The sequence below is a fragment of the Pan troglodytes genome, chromosome 1 (assembly GCF_028858775.2).
Source record: "Pan troglodytes isolate AG18354 chromosome 1, NHGRI_mPanTro3-v2.0_pri, whole genome shotgun sequence".
Lineage (NCBI taxonomy): Eukaryota > Metazoa > Chordata > Mammalia > Primates > Hominidae > Pan > Pan troglodytes.
In genome coordinates this window covers 682559-706003 of record NC_072398.2, presented here as the reverse complement: position 1 = coordinate 706003, position 23445 = coordinate 682559, and the positions used below count along the sequence as shown (strand labels likewise).

Genomic DNA, 23445 nt, shown 5'->3' with positions numbered 1-23445 from the left:
GCAAAATGTTAACTTGCATTTACTCTGAAAATAATTCATGTACATATTTTAACTTACTGTTACAATTGCTAACTGTTGTTAATGTATAATTTCTATAAATGTATATCTATTGGGTTGAATATCAGAGTATTAATTTAAAAGTGGTACTTTTTATGTATATAACTAGGAGTGGAATAGCAGGGTAATATAATAATTCTATACTTTGTGTTTTGAAAAGCTGTCAAACTGTTTTCAACTATGGCTGAACCATTTTGCATTTCCACCAGCAATGCACGAGTCTTAATTTCTCCATATTCTCACCAACACTTATTACTGCTTAATGAGTAAGGGGTTTTACAGCTTGGGATCGTGGAGATGTTTTGGAAGTAGAGGTTGTTGTTGCCCAATATTGTGAATGTATAAGATACCACTGAATTGTTCACTTTAAAATGGTTAATTTTACATTGCATGAAGTTCACTTGAATAAATTATTTTTAAGTGTCACTGTTTGTTTGGCAGACTATGAGAGAAATTTATTTTCACATAGGGTTATCCCATGGAACTAGGCAAAATCTTGAGAAATAGTATTTCCAAATAATTCACAATAATTTTTCAACTTATTCCAAGAAGACAACTTCTCTAAAAACATGTAACATAATGGGCCTGGTCAGTTCTTGGTTGATGCTTTGACTCTTTCAGTGTTTATTTTAAAACATGATTTTAAGTTTCAGTTTTGGCTGGGAGAAAATACCCTGTCTAAAGCTGTATTTCAGCCTCTTGCTTTCAGATTTACCAAATTGTCTTTGTTTGACTTAAAAAAATTTTTTGGTTGTCTGTTCCCAACATATTTGCATTGTTGATTTAAAAAAGCTTTGAAAAGCATGTGTGTTCATTTGAGAATAATTTTAGCTCATTTTTGATAGGGTAAGTTTATAATTTATTTTATTAGTTCTAAGTCCTCCTTATTTCTAAATTTTATTTTTATGAAATAACATTTTAAATGTGCTTCAAAATATTTCCACAGGGCAGTGTGTGTGTGTGTGTGTGTGAAAAATAATCATACATTTTATTTAGAGTCGGTTTCCTTTCACAGAAAATTTTCATTAGCTCTTATGCATGAAAATAAATAGTCAAATGATTTACAGTTTTAAAATGTGACCTGTAAATTCAAAAATGTTTAAAAATCATTCAGAGTTCCTATTATAATAGAACTGTATGATAATTAAAAAAAATTTTTTTTTTAGAGTTTCACTCTTGTTGCCCAGGCTGGAATGCAATGGCACAATCTCGGCTCACTGCAACCTCCACCTCCTGGGTTCAAGCGATTCTCCTGCCTCACCCCCCTCACTAGCTGGGATTACAGGTGCCTGCCACAATGCCTGGCTAATTTTTTGTATTTTTAGTAGAGATTGGGTTTCACCATTTTGGCCAGGCTGGTCTCAAACTCCTGACCTCAGGTGATCCGCCCACTTTGGCCTTCCAAAGTACTGGGATGACAGGCATGAGCCACCATGCCTGGCCTGTTTGATAATTTTAAAAAATGTTGTTACCATCCACATTTTACTCAATTTTTATAAAACTTATCTTTTATTTTGTTTTTCAGAATAATTTGTTCAATTTAGGCTTAATTGTTTCAAAACATATTTATTTAATTTTGCAATTATATTTCGGTAAAGGAAGGAAAAAGAACAATGAGCATTCCAGTGTGACAGGAGACATGTAACTGCAGTAAACAAACAGCTCCATGATGGTGACAGAGCTACCGGGTGTAGAAGGTACACATTCTAATAGCTATGGTTATTCCCATTCCACAGATACTGATTAATGAGTTTCACAAAAGATATGTTGAGAATGAATTACTTCAGTGGTAGAGTAAGCAGAGATGAATTACAAAAGCTTTTAGTAAATACAGTCAGCCCTCTTTATCCGAGTTCTGCATCTGTGGATTCAATCAACTGCAGATAAAAAATATTCAGAAAAAAATGTTCTGAAGTTCCAAAAAGCAAAACTTGCCATGTTCTGAGCACTATGTTGAATCAATCCCAATGAAGTGATATATAGACCTTGCGTGAGGTATAATAAGTAATCTAAAGATGATTTAAAGTATGTGAGAGGATGTGCATAGCTTACATGCACATACCGCAGCATTTTATATAAGGCACTTAAGCATCCTCAGGTTTTGGTACCTACAAGGTGTCCTGGAACCAAACCCCACAATGAATACCAAGAGACAAATGTGTTTTTAAAACGAATGAGAATTGGTCTTGCAGGGTCCTCACCAAGTGAAAGATCACTCCCTGCCTTATGGAGGTGGGAGGGAAATAGGAAAAATTGTATTAAGTAAATGTCTACCATGAAGTCATAAATAAGATTTGTTCAAAATACTTAACAGTGAAATTTATATTTTGAAAACATCATTTAATATTGAAAAGAAAAATTTAGGGAACGGCTAGTGGGATAAAAATTACATAGAAGAATCAGGACAATGAAGTAAACTAACATAGGGGAAAAGGGAAATCAAAATCATTTGGGGCCAGGCATGGTGGATCACACCTGTAATCCCAACACTCTGGGAGGCGGAGGTGGAAGTATTGCTTAAGTCCAGGAGTTCAAGACTAGCCTGGGCAACATACTGAGACCCCATCTCTACAAAAAATAAAACAATTATCCTGGCATGGTAGCAGGTATCTATAGTCCAAGCTACTTGTGAGGCTGATATGGGAGGATCAGTTGAGCCCAGAAGGTTGAGGGTGTAGTGAGCCATGAATCACACCACCACATTTCAGCCTGGGCAACAGAGTGAGACTCTGTCTCAAAATAAAAATAAAAAAAATCATTTGTAAAACATAAGTGAAATGAATTTAAATACAAGTTTCAAATCAGAATACATGAACGCTAATACAATTTTCTTGAACTAGAGAGACTGTACAAGGAAACTGTGCATCTGGACATTGCTGTAATTTTTTTTTAACAGGGTCTTGCTCTGTCCCCTAGGCTGGAGACAACCTCCACATCCTGGCTTCAAGAGATTCTCATCCATCAGTTTTCAGACTAGCTGGGATTACAGGCGTGGGCCACCACACCCAGCTAATTTCTTGTATTTTTAGTAGAGATGGAGTTTTCCTATGTTGGCCAGGCTGGTCTTGAACTCCCGGTCTGAAGTGATCCACCCACTTCGGCCCCCCAAAGTGTTAGGATTACAGGCATGAGCCATGGCGTCTGGCCTATTGCTGTAATTATTGATCATAACTGTGGTCATTAATGTATATATTTTTGTTAAGTTGTTTTCTTGGTTTAATTCAATATGGCTTAGGGATATGGACTGCATATTTCAAACTTTGTAGAATTCTCTTGAGTTTTCTTATGTGGCTGAGAACATTTTATATTGTACAGGAAATTTATAACTTTTGGGCAATGATTTTATCATTCCTTGAAGACTTCTGCCCTGCTCCTCTTAAAGGGCACATTGCCTGCTCCATCCACTCCTGAGTGTTCTTTCACCTGGAGTGACCTGATCTGCCTGCTCTAGGCTTTAGAAGGGCAGAGGTAGTGTGGGTCATTTCTCCACTTCTACCCCAGGCTCTTGAGTGCATCTCAATGTCAAGGTTTATTAAACAGAACAAGAAACCGTTCTTCCTTTCCCGAAATAAATTAATTCTCCTTTTAGATCTCAGAAATAAGTGAGAACATGCAATGCGTATCTTTCTGTGCCTGGCTTACTTCACTTAACATAGTGACCTCCAGTTCCATCCGTGTTGTTGCAAATTAAAGGATCTCATTATTTTTTATAGCTGAATAGTAATCCATTGTGTATAAGTACCACATTTTCTTTATCCATTTATCTGTTGATGGATACTTAGGTTTCTTCAAAATCTTGGCTATTGTGAAAAGTGCCACAACAAACATAGGAGTGCAGATATCTCTTTGATACTCTTTTCCTTTATTTTGGGTATATCCAGGGGGATCGATGGATCATATAATGGCTCTGTTTTTAGTTTCTTGAGGAACCTCCAGATCATTCTTCAAAGTGGTTATACTAATTTACATTCTCACCAAGAGTGTACAGTGGTTTTCTTTTCTCCACATCCTTGCCAGCATTTGTTGTTGCCTTTTGGATATAAGCCATTTTAACTGGGGTGAGATTATATCTCATTATAGTTTTGATTTGCATTTCTTTTATAATCAATGATGTTTAGCACCCTTTTCTATGCATGTTTGCAATTCGTATGTCTTCTTTGGAGAAATGTGCATTCAGATCTTTTGCCCATTTTATAATTATATTACTAGATTTCTTTTCTAGACAGTTGTTTGAGCTCCTTATATACTCTGGTTATTAATCCCTTGTCAGATGGGTAGTTTGCAAATATTTCCTCCCATTCTGTGGATTGTCTATTCATTTCATTGATTGATAGTTTCCTTTGCTGTGCAGAAGCTTTTTAACTTGATGGGATCCTATTTGTCCGTTTTTGCACTGTTGTCTGTGCTTGTAGGGTATTACTTAAGAAATCTTTGCCCAGACCAATGTCCTGGAGACTTTTCCCAATGTTTTCTTGTAGTAGTTTCATAATTTGAGGTCTTAGATTTAACTCTTTAATCCATTTTGATTTGATTTTTGTATATGGCAAGAGATAGGGGTGTAGTTTCATTCTTCTGCATGTGAATATCCAGTTTTCCCAGCACATTTATAGAAGAGACTGTCTTTTCCCCAATGTATGTACTTGGCATCTTTGATTGCAAATGAGTTCACTGTAGGTGTGTGGATTTGCTTTTTGGGTCTTCATGCTGTTCCATTGGTCTATGTGTCTGTTTTTGTGCCAGTATCCTGCTATTTTGGTTATATAGTTCTGTAGTATAATTTGAAGTCAATTAATGTGATTCCTCTAGTTTTGGTTTTGCTAAAGATAGTTTTGTCTATTCAGGGTCTTTTATGGGTTGCTATAAATTTTAGGATTGTTTTTTCCATTTCTGTAAAAAATGTCATTGGTATATTGATAGGGACTGCATTGAATCTGTATACTGCTTAAATAGTATGGACATTTTAAGAATATTTATTTTTCCCATTCATGAACGTGGAATATCTTTCCATTTTTTTGTTTCCTCTTCAATTTGTTTTATCAGTGTTTTATAGTTTTTATTATAGAGATCTTTCACTTCTGAGGTTAAGTTAATACCTGGGTATTTAATGTTATTCATGGCTATGATAAATGAGATTACATTTTTTCATATCGTTCACTGTTGGCAGATAGAAATGCTTCCGACTTTTAAATGTTAATTTTGTATCCTGCAACTTTACTGAATTTGTTCATCAGTTCCAAGAGGTTTTGGTGACGTCTTTAGGTTTTTCCAAATATAAGGTGATATCATCCACAAACAAGAATAATTTTACTTTTTCCATTCCAATTTGGATACCCTTTATTTCATTCTCTTGTCTAATTGCTCCAGCTAAGACTTCCAGTGCTATATTGAATAATAGTAGAGAAAGTGGACATCTTTGTCATAATCTAGATCTTAGAGGAAAGGGTTTTAGTTTTTCCCCATTCAGTATACTAGCTGTGTGTCTGTCATATATAGCTTTTATTATGTTGAGTTATGCTCCTTGTATCTTCAGTTTTTAAATGGTTTTTATCATGAAGCGATGTTGCATTTTATCAAGTGCTTTTTTTAACATCAATTTAAATGATCATATGGCTTTTATCCTTCATCTGTTAATATGATTCATCACATTGATAAATTTGCCTATGTTGAACCATCCTTGCATCTCAGGGATAAATCCCACTTGGTCATGATGAGTGATCTTTCTAATGTATTGCATGCCAATTGTATTCTCTAGCTCTAGAATTTCTGCTTGATTCTTTTTAATGATTTCAATCTCTTTGTTAAATTTACCTGATAGACTTCTGAATGCCCTCTCTGTGTTAGCTTGGATTTCCCTGAGTTTCCTCAAAACAGCTACTTTGAATTCCCTGTCTGAAAGGTCACATATCTCTGTTTCTCCAGGATTGTTCCCTGTTGGCTATTTAGTTTATTTGGTAAGGTCATGTTTTTTTGAATGGTGTTGATGATAGTAGATGTTTAGTGTCTGGGCATTGAAGAGTTACGTATTTATTGTAGTCTTCACTATCTGGGCTTTTTGTACACATCCTACTTGGGAAGGCATTCAAGATATTCAAAAGTACATGTGTGTTGTGATCTAAGCTGTGTCTACCTTAGGGGGCACACCAAGCCCAGTAATGCTGTAGTTCTTGAGACTCATTGAGGTACCACCTTGATATTCTTGAACAAGATCTGGATGAATTCTACACATTACCAGACAAAGATTCTTGTTCTCTTCCCTTACTTTCTCCCAAACAAACGAAATCTTTGTCTGTGTTCTGAGCCACTTGGAGATAAGAGTGGAGTTATACAAGCACCACCGTGGCAACCACCACTAAAAGTGCCCTGGTTCAGGCCTGCAGCTAGCACAACACTGAATCTCAGCCACGGCCTGCTGTAACCACTTCCTGACTACCACTCATGTTTGCTCAGGGCACTGCAGCTCTAAAATCAGCAGGTGACAAAGCCAGCCAGGCCTGTATCTTTCTCTTCAGGGTATCAAGGTCCCGTAGGCCCCAGGAAGGTCCAGAGGTGACATCTGGGAGTCAGGGACAAAAGTAAAAAACCTTAGAAATCTACCCGATATTCTGTTGTATTGCAGCTGAGCTGGCACTCAAACCACAAGATACTGTCTTTCCCACTCTCCCCTCCCCTTTCAAAAGCAGAGGAGCCTCACCCTATGGCCATGGCCAGCACATGCCCATGGGAAATGTTGCCAGTCTACTGCTGATGTTCCTTCAAGGCCCAAGGGCTCTTCAGTCAGCTTGTGGGGAAGGCTCCTTGGCTTGGGACTCATCCTTCAGGACAGTGGGCTCCCCTCTGGCCCAGGACAGGACCAGAAATGCTGCCCAAGAGCCAAGTCCGAGAATTGAGGAAACCAAGAGCCCACTTGGCGCTCTACCCTCCTAAGGTCTTGCTAATACCTAAAGTCCAAGACGAAGTCCCGTCTACTCTTTCCTCCACTTTTTTTTTTTTAAAGCAGAAGGAGTTTCACCCCATAGCCACCACATGTGGGAATGTGCTGAGTCTCATCTGTGAGCCAGTAATCTCAGAGGCTCACCTAAGGTCCTCAACGTGGTACCTGGGTATCACTGCTGGTTATTCAGGGCTCAAGGGCCCTTCAGTTAGCAGGTGATGAATGCTTCCAGGATTGGGTTCTTCCCTTCATAATAACAGGTTCCCTTTTGGCCCAAGGAGTGTCTAGAAATGTCCACAATCTAGGGCCTGGAGCTAGGGGGTGGGGCAATGATTAGATCAATGATGAAATTCTCAAAGCTTTGGCACAGTGGTACTGATTAGTTGTAGTGATTTCTGATGATTCTGATTGGTGCCCTCTCCTGCTGTGGCTGAGCTGATTCCAAGATGCAAGAAAAAGTCCTCACTCTTTCTTATCTTCTCAAGTGGAGGGAAGGGGTTTTTTTGGAGCCACAAACTGTGCAGCCTGGGGCTAGGGGAGGGGTTCCAGCACCCCCTTACTTGCTCTGGCTGGTGTCTCAGTAGGTTGTGTCCCCCCATAGTCCACAGGCTCTGGGCCAGGTCAGCGCTTGGACTCATTTAGGAGTTGTGGTCATTGTGGCCTGGTTTCTTTTTCTCATGTTTCTTTTAAGGCCCCAGAGCACTTTAGTCTATGGTGGAAAGGCTTGCAGGAACTCAAGTTCAGACGGCTGGGATTGGTAATTGCCCTCGGGCTAGTCTAAATGCTCCCTCCATGGATGGGCATCAGCTGCCCTCAGGCTAGTCTAAATGCTCCCTCCATGGATGGGCATCAGCTGAGTTTGGTCCAGCTTTGTTTTCTGCTCCAGCAGAGCAGCGCTGAGTTCAATGCCTCACGATTGCTGTGCTCTCCCTCTCCCCAGAGCACAGAATTGCTCTCTGCACCATGCTGATGCTGCTGGGGGATGAGGCAAGGGTGCATTTGCAATTCACAATTGTTTTTCTATCTCTTCAGTGCTTCTTTCAGCAATATAAAGTTAAGGTCAGGTACAGTGAGTGCTCACCTGATTTTTGTTTGTATAAAGGTGCTTTTTGTGTGTAGGCAGTTATTAAATTGGTGTCCTTGCAGTGGGAACAATTGGGGGAGCCTTCTATTCTGCCGTCTTGTTCCTCCTCCTTCCAAATTTTGATTCCTTTAAAATAACATAACTGAGCTTATTATGCCTGTCATGATTGTCTTTTGTACATATAAAGTGTTTCCAGTTATGGCTACCTAATATTGTCATTGTCTATGTTTGCATTTTTTACTTTACAACTCATATTCTCTCTTTCTCTATATACACACACACATAAATATATATTTATGTACATATAAATATTTGTTACATTTATATATATGTGTGTATGTGCTAAAACTAAGACGTAGGCATTTTCACATGAGTAGTATCCCTTAAAAAAAACTAATAGAAGTTGCCATGTATATGAATAAGGAAATCTGAGGTGGATGGTGAAAGGCGCAGAGAGAGGCAATCTGAAATAGAAAAGAGTCAAGAATCCATTAAACCTTTAAGTCACATTGTTTCCTTTTCTTGGAACTAACATTGACACAAACTATTTTACATGCTGTTTTGTTTTCTTTAGGTTTTATGATTAAACACATTTAAAGCCCAGTTGATATCTCTACAGTTAAAAATTGAATGTGTATGTTATGATGTGTCACAAGATAAGTAGCAAAATATAACTAACAAAACTTAGCAGGCAAAAAAATAGAATGTTGGAAAACAGCACATATGCACGTGTCAATTTCATCTTTTAAACCAGGCATAGATTTATCATTTAAAGTTGATACATCGGTAATACAATATAATTTACATTCATATATATTACTATGAGAAGACTAAACAAAAATGATTCATAACCGTACACCTTATGCATCAAGAGAATGCAACCAGGCCGGGCACAGTGGCTCACGCCTATAATGCCAGCAGTTTCGGGGGCCGAGGCAGGCAGGTCGCCTGAGCTCAGGAGAATGAGAACCACCCATCGAGTATAAAGTGATTTTCATCAACTTCATCTCTTATCATGTGTTCAAAAGGGTTTTGTAGCAATAGTTTCCGTAAGTTGGATTTTTACACTAACCTGTTCATCAAGAGCCTGCCTGATATATTTTCTTAACAGATTGTTTGGTACCTTTACTGAATTGGCAATTAAAAGTTTTTCTTAGTGACATTTAGTAAATGAGTGATGTTTATTGGGAAGCTGCTTAATGCAAGAGAAAAATGAAAAGATTAGATCATGACTATTGTTAAAGTGAGAAATTAAATGACCACATAAAAAACTTCTCTTCTCTTCCTTGGGTATTTTTCCAATATTACTCATTTGCCCTCTAGGGAAACAAATAACAGAGTTTTGTGATGAAACATGCATTAAACAGCTGTTCTCAAGCTGTTAATTAAAAACAAAACAAACAAACAAACTGCAGAGGAGGCAGCCCAGGCATTTGTTGTGGAACACATTCTCTGCTTGCCACTTACATGTTTTGAGTACAGTTTTCAGTACCCATCAGAACCAGTTTAGTTGATATTCCTTCTGGATTATTAGAAGGAGTTTTCTCCATGAGAAATCTCAGGATGTTTATGATGTCACATACTAGATTACTTAAACTCTTCCCTCTTTGGTTCCTGGAGCTGTGTGCACTGTGCTGAAGTGTGACATCCATGCCTTCAGTTAAGTGGTCATCTTCAAATACCTCTAACTGGCACTCTCTTTTTTTTTGAAGCTTTTGCCTGTTAACCTGGATCTCCTCTCATCTTTTCAAGGAAAGACACTAATATGAAGACAGAAAACAAGAAGATCAAGAAGGTTCCCTTTTATCTCTTGTTTCTAAGGTCTCACCTCTTGTGAAGTTGTTTGTAAACAATTTTGTCTTTACCTCATATTCCTCTCTCTGGATATATTATACCTGTAAGTGATCCACTATCATCAACTTATATCTCCATACTCACAGTAAGAAAGCCATTTGGCTCTCTTAGATAATGTGTGTGAGTAGGAGAAAAACAAATAGGGAAGTTCACTCATTTAAGATAATTCAGATATTTTGTGCATGTTCAGTTCTCACAAATGTGATATCTTCTAAGTTACAGGGAATTAGGTAAGATGATCAAAATAATTAAATCGAATGGGATTGGAAGGTAGGAATTTTGGTGGAGGTATGAGTAATTGGCATGTTTACTTTAAGAAGATTTGATTGAAGGAAATGAATTAAGCATATTCCAGGAGTACAGAGGTAAATACTTTTAACTGAACTAACAAAGGAAAGACTAGACAAAAACCTAGTTGTCAAAACTAAAAACATAGGTTACTGTTGAACTATTCCTGAATACTGTCAAACTCTTCATTTAGCACACTTAAAGATACATTTTTCAGGGAAAAGTGGAACTTTTACAATTAAATGGAGTCACCAGTTGGGCATCAATAACCATGGAAACACTTGAGGAAGGCTGTACATTTTCTGTTGTTTCATCTATAAAATACCCACTCATGTATGTATTTAATTTTTTTAATTTTTAAATTTTTTTCAACTTTTATTTTAGATTCAGGTGGTACATGTGCAGGTTTGTTACCTGGTAATATTTTGTGACGGTGAGGTTTGGGGTGTAAATGATCCCATCATACGGGCACCCAGCATATACCCAATAGTTAGTTTTTGATCCTTGCCCCTCTATCTTCCTTCTAGCAGTCTCTATTTTCTGTTGTTGCCATCTTTATGTCTATGAGTATATAAATGTTGAGCTCTTATTCATAAGTGCCACTCACTTATTTAAAACAAACATCACTTTCTTGAAAAAATGTTTAAAAATGGTCAACTACCCTGATAGCATTTTGATAGATTCAGTCACTCTTTTGTGAACTTATTTTATTGATTGCTTTTTGTGACCCATTTTGGACACACTAAGAGACAGTATCTGAAAGACAGGAACATTCTTGCTATCGTGTGATGGTTGGTTGGTCAGATGTTGTCAGTCAGGCTATGTTGAAAGCACGGGCATAACACTTCCTGTGAGGTTAGAAGGGACCAAGTGGCCTACATATTCCTATTGCCTTCTGGACTGCATCATTAGCTTGCTTTCTTTTCCAAAGATCAGTTTTATTTGCATTTAAGTGGTCTTCAAAGTTAGCCACTTGTCACAATGCAATATCATAGAAGATATCAAAGCAAATCTTCTGTCATTTGTGCTCTCAAATTATTAGTATGAGGTTGAAATGGGAAAAGATAAAGTGTTCTAGGAGTAATCAATTGATGTATAGACCACCTAATACATACAAGGCTGTGCTAATGGCTGTTGATAGAAGGACTATTTAGAGGATGACTCTACCCTCAAAGAGCTCATATTATATTTGAGGAGGCAGAAGCATGCAGCAAATAAAAACAACAAAGAGAGTTGTAGAAACAAGTTGAAGAGGTGTCATGAGGGCAAGGGCAGCATGGGGCTCGCCCCTGTCAGAGCGCATCACAGAAAGACTCGAGATGTCTTCATTAAACTCTGGTAACCATCCGAGTGTGGTCCATCTTATTTGGAAAGGCATGAAATACAAAGTTCATAGTATGTGATGAGTAAAATAAATAATTAGATTCTCGGATGCTCTGGTAAAGTGTATTCCTGACTCTTCAATCTCCATTCAGTTCAGCAAAATCTCCTGATTGCTCTACCTTGAGCTTCATTTCTGCCTTTGGGCGCATTTTTTTCCTATCCCAACCCAAAACTTTCCAGGCTGACTACACGTGATTATAATTTATCTATGCACATATATGTTTGTAAATAGGCAGTGCTATGTTTCCTACTTAAAAATACATTATGTATATCTTTACATGAAAAGACAACTAAGCTACACCATTATCAATGAGTATAATGTAAATTGAGCAATGTTTGATTTAGTCAACCCATTAATGTTGATCATTAAGATTGTTTCTAGTTTATTTTCACAATCAATGGCAATAATTTATTTAATGTCTTCACATATTATTCCCACTTCATACTATTTATTTCCTCAGAATAAACTGATGAAAGTGGCTAAAAGATGGATTTTTTAAGTTTGCTAAATGCCAGACACTTACAGAAAAAAATGGTTTCAATTTGTACTTACACTAGCAGTGTGTGATGTTCCCCGCTTCTTCACAATAAAAATCCTAATTTATTGTCATTACTTTAGCATTTTTTCAGAATACAAACAACATACCTTTTCATTAAAGAGACTCAAACATCATAAAAAAGTTTTCATAAAGGAATGTATTTATTTCTTGTACTTAAATTTTTGAGCCACTTGATCTGGAGTGTGCGTTTTAAAGTCTTACTCTTTACCTCTAAGTTGCAATTTTGTTTTCTTCATATATATAAACTCTACCTTTCCCAGTTATCCGAATTCTCATCTTACTTGTGTGAAACATTTGCGCATATGTGGGTTTTTTGTATTTTGGCGGGAGACAGCAGTGTTTATTTCCAGATACTCTTCCGTTTAGTTGTTGAGCCTTGTTTTTTCTATTCAGTTACTCATCCTTTACATTTCACACTGGTCCTACAGAGGTCAAAGTCAATTTTTATCATTGTTTTTCCCCAGACAATTCATATGTGTTTGTCCTTTCAGATCAAATTTATAATCATTTTGACAAATTCCTCTAGAATAATTTTCTATTGCTTTTTAAATTAATACTGAATTATTTAGTTTTATAAATGTTCTCCAAAAGTTTAGCATATTACCAGTTATTTTACCATTTTTATTGTTATTATATAGAAATTTTTTTTGTGTCTGGGTGCGGTAGCTCATGTCTGTAATCCCAATACTTTGGGAGACCAAGACAGGAAGATTTCTTCAGGCCAGAAGTTCAAGACCAGCCTGGACAACATGGCAAGACCCTGTTTCTACAAAAAATACAAAAACATAAGCTGGATATGGTGGTCTGTGCCTGTAGTCCCAGCTACGCAGGAGGCTGAGGTAGGAGAATTGCTTGAGCCCAAAAGGTTGAGGCTACAATGAGCAGTGATCGTGCCACTGTGCTCCAGCCTGAGGAACAGAGCAAGTTCCTGTCTCAAAAAGGAAAAGAAAAAGAAAAAGAAATATTTTTGTAGATATGTTGTTGATATTATGAGTAACTACTTGTTCATATATGCTGGGGCATTTGACATTGTTATTAAAACCATAGGGGATTCCTGCAAGAAGTATAAGTGACCTGAGACCTGGGTCTACAGTAACCAGATGAAGAGAGAATTGTGCTCCAGGCAGAGAGAGCTCCTGAGTCAGGCTATTTTCTGGGAGAGAGGTGCCAGGAATTGACAGAGTGCTGCAGAGTAGAGAGCTGAGTATCCAGGTCACTTAGGGACATACAAACCACAATCAAAACTTGATCTTTAGCTCACAAACAACCAAGAATCTTTGAAGGGGGATAGAATGGGAAAAGAAGGAGTTTATATGAACAGGTTTGAAGATGTGTTGTTATTAATGTACTTCTGAGTTTAATAATTAATATTCATTTGGGAAATATTTATATATGTGAACTTGGTTTATAATTATGAGAGTTTTCTGTCTTTTGAAGGCTATATATATTTATAAAATAAATGATTAATTAATTCCATTTTTTTGTATACAAAGATTTTTAAATTTTCTGTCCTTAGAAGATTTTTATGGGATGTTTTCTGAACTAGGAATTTTGGGAAAGCAGAATTCCATTAAAACTTTTAAATTGTTCTAAATTTAGAGATCTTCTTTGGTATTTTCTTTTTTTTGATTTATTTTTATCATACTTTAAGTTCTAGGGTACAAGTGCACAACGTGCAGGTTTGTTACATATGTATACATGTGCCATGTTGGTGTGCTGCACCCATTAACTCGTCATTTACATTGGGTATATCTCCTAATGCTGTCCCTCCCCCCACCTATATGTGTGTGTATGCATTATATCTACTTATAATTATATATGCACATTAAGAATTTTAACTGTATGTGTGTATGTATTATATCTACTTATAATTATATATGCATATTAAGAATTTTGACTATATTTGTGTGTATGCATTATATCTACTTATAACTATATATGCATATTATGTGTATGCATGCACTCATACAAAACTATACTTTAAAATCGTCTTCTTCTTCATTAAAATTTCAAACTATATTAATATAATGTTAAAATAACTTCTCATACTATAAATATTTTATCACTCTTCTCATATCTGTAGTTGGATCATTTTTCTTACTTTTAATGATGTTTTGTGTCATCCTTTCTGCCCTCAAATATCATTAGCATGGCCAGAAATAGGTCTATTTTGTTTCAGTTTTAAAGAATCAACTTTAAATATTCAGTCTGCTTATTTTAAAATCCATTAATATCTATTTAAGTCTTTTATATGGTCTTTCTCTTATTTAAATGTATTTTGCAGATATTTTTCTAATGTATTGGGTTGAATCTTTATTAACATCACATATTTTTTCTATAAGAATTACATTATTAAAGGTTATAAAATTTTGTCTGGATACATCTTTAGCTATATCCTATAGGCTTCCATACATAATATATTTAATTTAATGAAAGTTTGAACTTCCTTTGGTCTAAGTAGTGTTTTAGGCATACGTTAAAGTATTTCAAATTCTCTGATTTAGATGTGAACCTATTATTATGATTTTAGAATTCTAATATATTTTAGTAAAAAAAAAAAAAGAGATTGTCCTATGGAAGCTAACTGAATATATTAAGCACATAATACATTTCCATTTAAAATCCAAATTACAGAATTGTTCTCTTTGTTCCATTTATAATATCACCTTATATTGTAGTTTATATATACTATGTCATTCCTTTTTGCATTTTTTAGTTTTCTTTTCCATTTTGTACATTTTGTTTTGTTTTCTTTGAAGAGTAAATCTACACTTTGAAAGCGGATGTTTACTCTGAATGATGTCGTAGCCATGATTAACCTAGTTGTTTCTATCTCATTTCATCATATGCTTCGTGTTAATTTCCTGTGCTGTTATGCCTTTTTTTCTTTCATTATTTTAAACCATTTTAATACACACCCAAACACACATGTACACACATACAAACATTCTTTTAACTCATTTTAATACCAGTAACTGATTTGGTTAATCTTTTTCAAAATTGTTCTTATTCTTATAGTTGCCTCTGTGTTGGAGTCATAGGCTCCAGAAAAAAAAAATGTATTTTTTTTCTGGCTCATTTACTTAGAAAAAATGTTAGATTCTTCATAATTGTATATGTTTTTATTTATTATCAGCCCTTTGCCCTGTATGTTCCAAGAAAGAGGGAATATTGTTAATGGTATCTTCTGCTCCTAGAAAAATGTCTAGTGAATACTGGATCACAATAAATACTTGAATGTATAAATACATAAATGAATGAAAGCTGCTTTCTGGTACTTCTTAATTTTACATTCTATTTAAATAGAATTTGTTTTGCATGTATAGTATTAGCATTCCATTTTCAGACCCTGTTTTCTGTATAGACAGAGATAGGTATGTCTATCTGTGTCTACAGATTAGATGTCGTAGATATATATGTATCTATCTATTTCTACATATATATGTCTTTGTTGATAAGAATCTTTTGAGTTCTATGCAATGAGGCAATCATATTTACATTATTTTTAAATATATATATATTTAACCTGAATTCAACGTTTACTGTTAGTAATATTACAGTTTCTTCCCTTTTCTTAATTTTGTTTGATCTACAAAAATATTCAGCTGTATCTTACTGTTTATTCCCGCTAATTTATCTCAGAATGTCTTCCTGTTTGAGCCACACATTACTCTCAACTAAAATGTATCTAATGATATCGATAATAAGTTTTACTGAACAGATAGCACATTCTAGATACTAGTCTAAGAAACTGATGTGTGTGAATGATGTAAACTTTGAAACTTGGGCCCTTTCTATTATTACAGAGCAAATGGGGGAAACGGATACAAAAATAATTTCAGTATCTGTGGTCACACAATTTGGTGGTGGAGAAAGGATCAAACCCAAGGAAATTCTGGCTCCAGAGCTCTCTCTTTTTACTGAAACATTGTATATCTTCAGTTTAGACATTTTTTCACTTTTATTTGGAATTTATCAGGAAGACACCTGTGGTCAGTGTGAATTTTAGCCTGTGTAGGTGACTGTGTTTTCCTTTTCTTGTGTTTTGTTTGCATGCAACTATGTTTTTATTAGATGCTGCCAGATGCTTTTACTTCAAATAACTTTCCCAGACACGCACAGTGTATTTATTAATGAAATGAAACATCCATATACAGAGTCTTTTTGTTCCTTTCCCAAGTTTTCCTTTTCAATTTTTATTAATAATTCTCTCCTATTTGTGAAATCACTCTTTTTAAAACACTGATTATTTATATTTTGCTTTTGTAATTCCAATACTCCATGTCTACCTTTCTTTCTTTTTTTTTTTTTTTTTTAGATGGAGACTTTCTTTGTTGCCCAGGCTGGAGTTCAATGGTGCAATCTCAGCTCACTGCAACCCCTGCCTCCCTGGTTCAAGCGATCCTCCCACCTCAGCCTCCAGAGTAGCTGGGACTACAGGCACCCGCCATCATGCCTGGCTAATTTTTGTAGAGACAGGGTTTCACCATGTTGGCCAGGCTGGTCTTGAACTCCTGACCTCAGGTGATCCGCCCACTTCGGCCTCCCAAAATGCTGGGATTACAGGGGTGAGCCACCGTGCCCAGCCCATGTCTATCTTTCTTACCATTTAATATCTGCCTTTCTGCATCCCGGAGAGCTACTCAAGTTTTATCCTCCACAACCCTAACAAAATTTTATGTCTTCAGCGCTCTTCTTTGCAGCCTTTCTTGTAACGTCTCATCCTGGAATTGTTTTTAATTGTCATGGGTAAAGCACCGCACTTGCCTGAGTGTGTTCACCCTCTCCTGAAGTGTTTCCTAGTGTTATCATCATGGGTAAAGCACTGCACTAGCCTGAGTGTGCTCATCCTATCCTGATGTGTTTCCTAGTGTTATCATCATGGGGAAAGCACTGCACTAGCCTGAGTGTGTTCATCCTCTCCTGAAGTGTTTCCTAATGTTATTGTCATGGGTAAAGCACTGCACTAGCCTGAGTGTGCTCATCCTCTCCTGAAGTGTTTCCTAGTGTTATCATCATGAGTAAAGCACCACACTGGCCTGAGTGTGTTCATCCTCTCCTGAAGCGTTTCCTAGTGTTATCATCATGGGTAAAGCACCACACTAGCCTGAGTGTGTTCATCCTCTCCTGAAGCGTTTCCTAGTGTTATCATCATGAGTAAAGCACCACACTAGCCTGAGTGTGTTCATCCTCTCCTGAAGCATTTCCTAGTGTTATCATCATGGGTAAAGCACTGCACTAGCCTGAGTGTGCTCATCCTCTCCTGAAGTGTTTCCTAGTGTTATCATCATGAGTAAAGCACCATACTGGCCTGAGTGTGTTCATCCTCTCCTGAAGTGTTTCCTAGTGTTATCGTCATGGGTAAAGCACTGCACTAGCCTGAGTGTGTTCATCCTCTCCTGAAGTGCTCCCTAATGTTATCGTCTGTTTCTGCTCCCATTGACATTGCAGGAAGCTCCTTCTAATTCATCAGGTCATCATGAGGAGCTCATTAGATGAGATGCTACCCATTAGATGGAGGATCTGCATTTTGGGTGGACAGTGGACAGAATAAATCTTCAGCCCCTTTTTCCCCTCACCACCTGATCCACTCAGCCTCTTCTAAACCAGTAAGCAAAACTGTGCAGTTATGTTTGAATTTTTGTTGAAAGAGAAGGAAAAACTTAGAAAGGAAAGGTTTCGATTTCTTGTTAGCTAGCATTTTTCCTTGTGTCTGTGTATTTCTCACTTTCCTAAATGAAGTCTCCTGTTCACTGTGCTGAGAACACTCCTTCAAGAACCTCCTTTGTTGGTCTACTTGCAAAACTCTACCCTTTTTCTCCACAATTTCTTGGCTAGGGGAGGGTAAGAATGGGGAAAGCAGAGAAGCAGACCCTGCTGCAGAGAAAATCTGGCACAGAGACACACAGCCAATCCTTTTTCTGAGTGGTTCATGCCATGAGAGACCTTGTACGTGTGCTGGCCAAAACCGAAGAGGCTTTTCTCTACTGAGGAGTCGCTAGGGTTCATCTTTTTCTAGTACTCAAGATTTTTAATTTTCAGTGTAGATAAAAAATTGAATCGTTTCTGTGGTTTCGTGAGCATGTACTGAGAAGTTTGAAACAGGCCACCCTGGAGAATATGTAGACACTTGCAAATTATTTTTTAGGCCCTGTTGTTCATGTAATGCTATTACCTAACATCTTGATTCTCATTGTTTAATCTGAGAGTGAACTTAGGAAATGACAGTCTTCTTCCTGGAATGAGTTTTCCCAGAAACTAGTCTTTTACGAGTCCATATCTTTTGCTAAAAGATTCCTCTAATGGCAATTATTTGCATGATCAGGAAGAATGTTCTGAGATTTTATCATTTTAAATAATTCAGAAGACAATGCACAAGCCTGCAGCCCTGCCTAGTTAGTGTTCAACAGGTGACACATAATTTTAGAGTGTGTCCCCTAGTGCTCAACAGGTGACACGTGCTTTTTAGAGTGTGTCTCCTATTGTTTGTGCCTGTGGTATACACACAGTAGCTAAGAAATGCAATATTGCCTTCGGCAAGATATTGTGTGTCCTCATTATCAGCATTCTCTCACAAGCGCAACAGCTTATCATAGATTAGCATTTGAATTTACTCAGCTGTGGTCCTTTGCATATGCTACATGACGTTTGATCATGACAACATCCCGTAAGTTTCCTGTGATATCCTAATTATAGATCAGGAAACGGGCTCTAAGATTTTAAGTAATGTGCATTAGGGCACATTGCAAATGATGAAGCCAGGACCCCAAACAAGCATTCTTAGTGCAAGTATTTCAGAATTGAGCAACCCCCTACTCCAAAACAGTGTTCTGGAAGCTGGCTGCCGGCTCTGTGCACTTACTGCTACATCATCTGCCTCTCTGTCTGGTGTAACACCTGAGTGCACACAGAAGGGTCCAAGAATTCAAAAATCAAGTTGGATTTCAAAGAGTGTTAAACCTGATGAGGAAACTTTTAAAAGATATTCTTATATTCATCGTGTATTCAAGATGTGAATGCCTCACCCATAGCTATCTAAGATTGTGTATGGTTTCCTGCCTCTGGCCTACAAGATCTTTTATGCATTTCATTCAGTCACCATCTCCAAGGCTTACGACTGACCAACCAAATCAGGAAGTTTTGAGTGAAATGAGGAGGATATTAGGACAGAAAGCACAACCTGGTCTATCCCAGTCTAAGCCCTCAAGACCCACAAAAATACAACACTAAGCAAAAACAAAAAATGACTCAAATGTACCAAAGAGATAAAAAGAAAAAAACAGAAAGATCATAATGAACATGTTAAAGTTAAACTGTTACATGTTACAAACTGCAACTCAATTCTACTGATAACACTTAGAAAATAATTCTGTTCTCTTTACCCCAGCCTGCATACCTTGAAGAACTGATCACTAATATCTCACTGTCTTCATCACTTGCAATTCTCTTCCTGAACTGACTTTTGTTTCCTGACTATCCCAAACTCCTTTTTGCTTTAGGGATGTCACATTTGCTATTTATTTTGTAGGAACACCCTAGCCCTAAATCTTCACATGAATTTTCTTTTATCTTTCATTGTCTGTGTTGAAGTTTTCCGCAAAGCCCTTATTTGCATTACCTGGAACCATGGTTCCCACTTTTGATTTACTGTGCTTATTTCATAACTAGAATGTAAGTCACATGATTCATATTCTTTTTATTTACTACAGTATCCCCAGAGCTTAGATCACTGCACAGTACTCTCTCCATAAATAAAGATTAAGTGTGCAAATGGATGAGAAATTGACAAATGGTGAGAGAACACATAAGAATGGCCAATGATCAGGCAGATAATGTAATCATGTTTATTACAGTTCAACATAGTTTTCAGTTGTGTCTACAATTTATGGTTATTTCTGGATGAGACCAATAGGTTTTGAAATTATCACAGAAATTCCCAATTTGAGCCAATGGCCTATTGAATTATTTTATTGGGTTGTTTGAATTGATTGGATCAATAGTCTTTCAGTTGTATCCACATTTTAAGTAAATGGAGCCAACTCCAAATGAAGGATCCTCTCTAGGGCCCAGATTTTCTTCAATCATAATGAAACTCCCTTAAGCCAAGTATCAATTGCCAAACATTCATTCATCTTCGTCCCATGGGGTCCTAATGTTGAAATTATTCTTCATCAAAAAGAAATAGCCAAGAAAAAGGAAGCTACAAATCTACCACACCAAAAAAAGTTTTATATTAGCTACATAAAAGATTTTAATCTAATAATGTTTACACAGACATGTTTAAGTGATTTATCTTTTGTCATTTTCATTGACCCTGCTTCTCTTCTTATGCCTCCAGTTCAAACTCAGCACCATGAATGAAAACAATGGAACCTTGACCAGAGGCTTTACCCTCATGGGGCTCTTCACTCACGATAAAGGCTCAGGATTCTTTTTCAGTGTCATTTGTGCCGTCTTCTTCATGGCCATGATAGCTAATGGGGTCATGATCTTCCTGATTAACATAGACCCTCATCTCCACACCCCCATGTACTTCCTCCTCAGCCACCTCTCCGTCATTGACACATTATACATCTCCACCATTGTGCCCAAGATGCTGGTAGATTATCTCATGGGCGAGGGGACCATCTCTTTCATCGCCTGCACCGCTCAGTGCTTTCTCTACATGGGCTTTATGGGGGCTGAATTCTTCCTGCTGGGGCTCATGGCCTATGACCGCTACGTGGCCATCTGCAACCCACTGCGCTATCCTGTCCTCATCAGCTGGCGGGTCTGCTGGATGATCCTGGCCAGCTCTTGGTTCGGTGGGGCTTTGGACAGTTTTCTCCTCACCCCCATTACCATGAGTCTCCCGTTCTGTGCCTCTCACCAAATCAATCACTTTTTCTGTGAGGCACCCACCATGCTGAGGCTGGCCTGTGGGGACAGAACCACCTATGAAACAGTGATGTACGTGTGCTGCGTTGCAATGCTGCTGATCCCCTTCTCGGTGGTGACTGCATCCTACACCAGGATTCTCATCACAGTGCATCAGATGACATCGGCTGAAGGGAGGAAGAAGGCCTTTGCCACCTGCTCTTCACACATGATGGTGGTGACATTGTTCTATGGGGCTGCCTTGTATACCTATATGCTTCCCCAATCTTACCACACCCCAATCAAAGATAAGGTCTTCTCTGCCTTTTATACCATCCTCACACCCTTATTAAACCCTCTCATCTACAGTCTGAGGAACAGGGATGTGATGGGTGCCTTGAAGAGAGTTGTGGCAAGATGTTAGGGGACATGTGGTGTGATGAGGAAAGAATTCTGATGGTCTAAAACCTCCACATCCTGTTCAGGCATATATGGGGTCATATCATGGATACCACAGATGATGCTGACAGGAACTGCCAATACCAGCTGTGCTAAATGGTGTATCAACAGTACCCCCATCAAAAATGGGAAGTTGCTGTAACAGTCACACACAAATAATGCCAGAGTTCTAGAAACACCACTCATGTTTATTCTTCTTTTGTTTCTACTGATTCCAAGTCTTCTCTCATATCACTTCTCTGATTGCAGTTTGTGTATATGAATGCCCCAAAATGTTGAGTTAATATTACATATTCTGCCCATCTTCAATGGCTCCATAAGAACTGGTGATTTTGACTATATTGTTTAAACAATCCATCAATTGGCTTATCAAAGGTTTAGGGATGCCAAGGTTTGAAAGACATATGGAAGAGACTAAACTGTCATAAAACTGTAAAAGAAAAATCTCCATAGACTTACACCAAGATTTAGAAAATCCAAATATCTCTTCTTTGAGTAACCACTGAAAATACTCCTCCTTTGTCTACATTTGGAGCTGAAAAAAAATGAATCATGTGTTTTGTAGAAATGCCAAGACTAAATCTTTATGGGGGAGGGAGTCTGTAATGTTATTTTTTTAATATGGTAACTAACTGTTACATTGGAAGACACAGCAAAAGGTAGTTGAGAACGAAATGCCCTATTAACTAGCAGTTTCTGTAATCACTTTACAGCTTCTTCTCCAATTCACTAGCATTTTTAGACTTTTGGGATCCCTGTGCAGATGTTAGTGTTGTTGGAGCTATTTCTACCAACTTTTCTCTTTTAAAAAAGTAGTAGACAGCATCATATTTTTCCTTCTCTATAGCACTGGCTTTTGCATTGGATAGCATTGCAAAGTGGGAAGGAAATACCCAGCTTTTCATGTGAAAATTAGAACTGGAAACCCTTGTAAATGACTTAGTGTCATGAGCGGTGCAAGGTTAGAAATAACCAGGACCACACATGCTTGTGTCTTTCCACAATGTCAGGATTTTATTGATGCTGTTTCAATCACAAAAGCCACCATGAGCTACATAGAGTTCCCAAGGGGGCAACTCTCCTTAATACTTTTCATTCACTTGGTAGTCAGTGCTGCGGGCACACAGACTCAAGCCACTCCACAAGTCAGTCAATATTGCAAACCATACATAATAGTATACTTAATCAATATGTAAATGTTATAGGTTTAACATTTCACAACAAACAAACTAACATTTAACACAAGAAGGAAAAGGGATAGGAGAAAGGATCACAAACCAGTCCAGGGGGAGAGAAGAAGAGAAAAGCGGTCCTGGTCCAGGCCGGGTGGTCCATCAGTCTTGCAAGAAAGAGTCTCTGAGGTGGCAGAGACTTCAGCAGCAGATGTCAAGTTTTCATCACCAGTGACTGCAAGATGGTGTCAGTTAACATGGCTATTTCGAGCTGCTGAAGGCCTGCTCTTTTACGGTTACAGAGTCCTCCCATGAGAACTGATCATGGAAGAGTGTGCTTGTTTGAGTCCTTATCTGGTTGGATACAGTCTTTTATTTTTTAATTTGTTTAGTAGACAACACATCTTATCCTTGTTGGAAAAGTGCTCTATGAAATATAAAATAAAGTCTTTTTCTAAGATTGAGTTGGCTACGTCAAGGGTGTTCTATACACTTAGTATGATTTCTTTTTAAGTGGCTAAGAACTGGAGAAAAAATGTTTGGCCTAAATTGTAGACACAGTAGTAAAAACCAGGACCACATCCCAAACCCCTCAGGCCACCTCTACAAGCTGCTGTGCCAGGCTTTGTACTGTCATTGGTTTAACAAAATCCAAGCTGGGTTCAGTGATGTTCTGCAGCGACTGAAGATGGTGGGTGAATGAAAGATAGCCACACCTCCTTTTGTACTGAAAAAAGCTGCTGGGTATTTGACAAAACATTTAGCCAAATAGAACAGCTCAGCTTGGCATTGGGCTGAGCA

General features: G+C 37.5%; 1 protein-coding gene across 3 annotated transcripts in view; it reads left to right on the top strand.

Moving 5' to 3' along the window:
• The window catches only part of OR2T6 (olfactory receptor family 2 subfamily T member 6), a 68468-nt gene extending 45360 nt beyond the window's left edge, over nucleotides 1-23108 (top strand). For 2 of the 3 annotated variants that reach the window (XM_016951722.3, XM_063789972.1), the window contains exon 2: nucleotides 20496-23108. In XM_016951722.3, the coding sequence (XP_016807211.2) occupies nucleotides 20496-21437 (942 nt within the window). In that variant the 3' untranslated portion in view covers nucleotides 21438-23108. Of the gene's footprint in view, nucleotides 1-17608; nucleotides 17767-20495 lie in introns of all 3 variants that reach the window. The other variant, XM_063789963.1, reaches the window with a different exon arrangement.
• The last annotated feature ends 337 nt before the right edge of the window (nucleotides 23109-23445 follow it).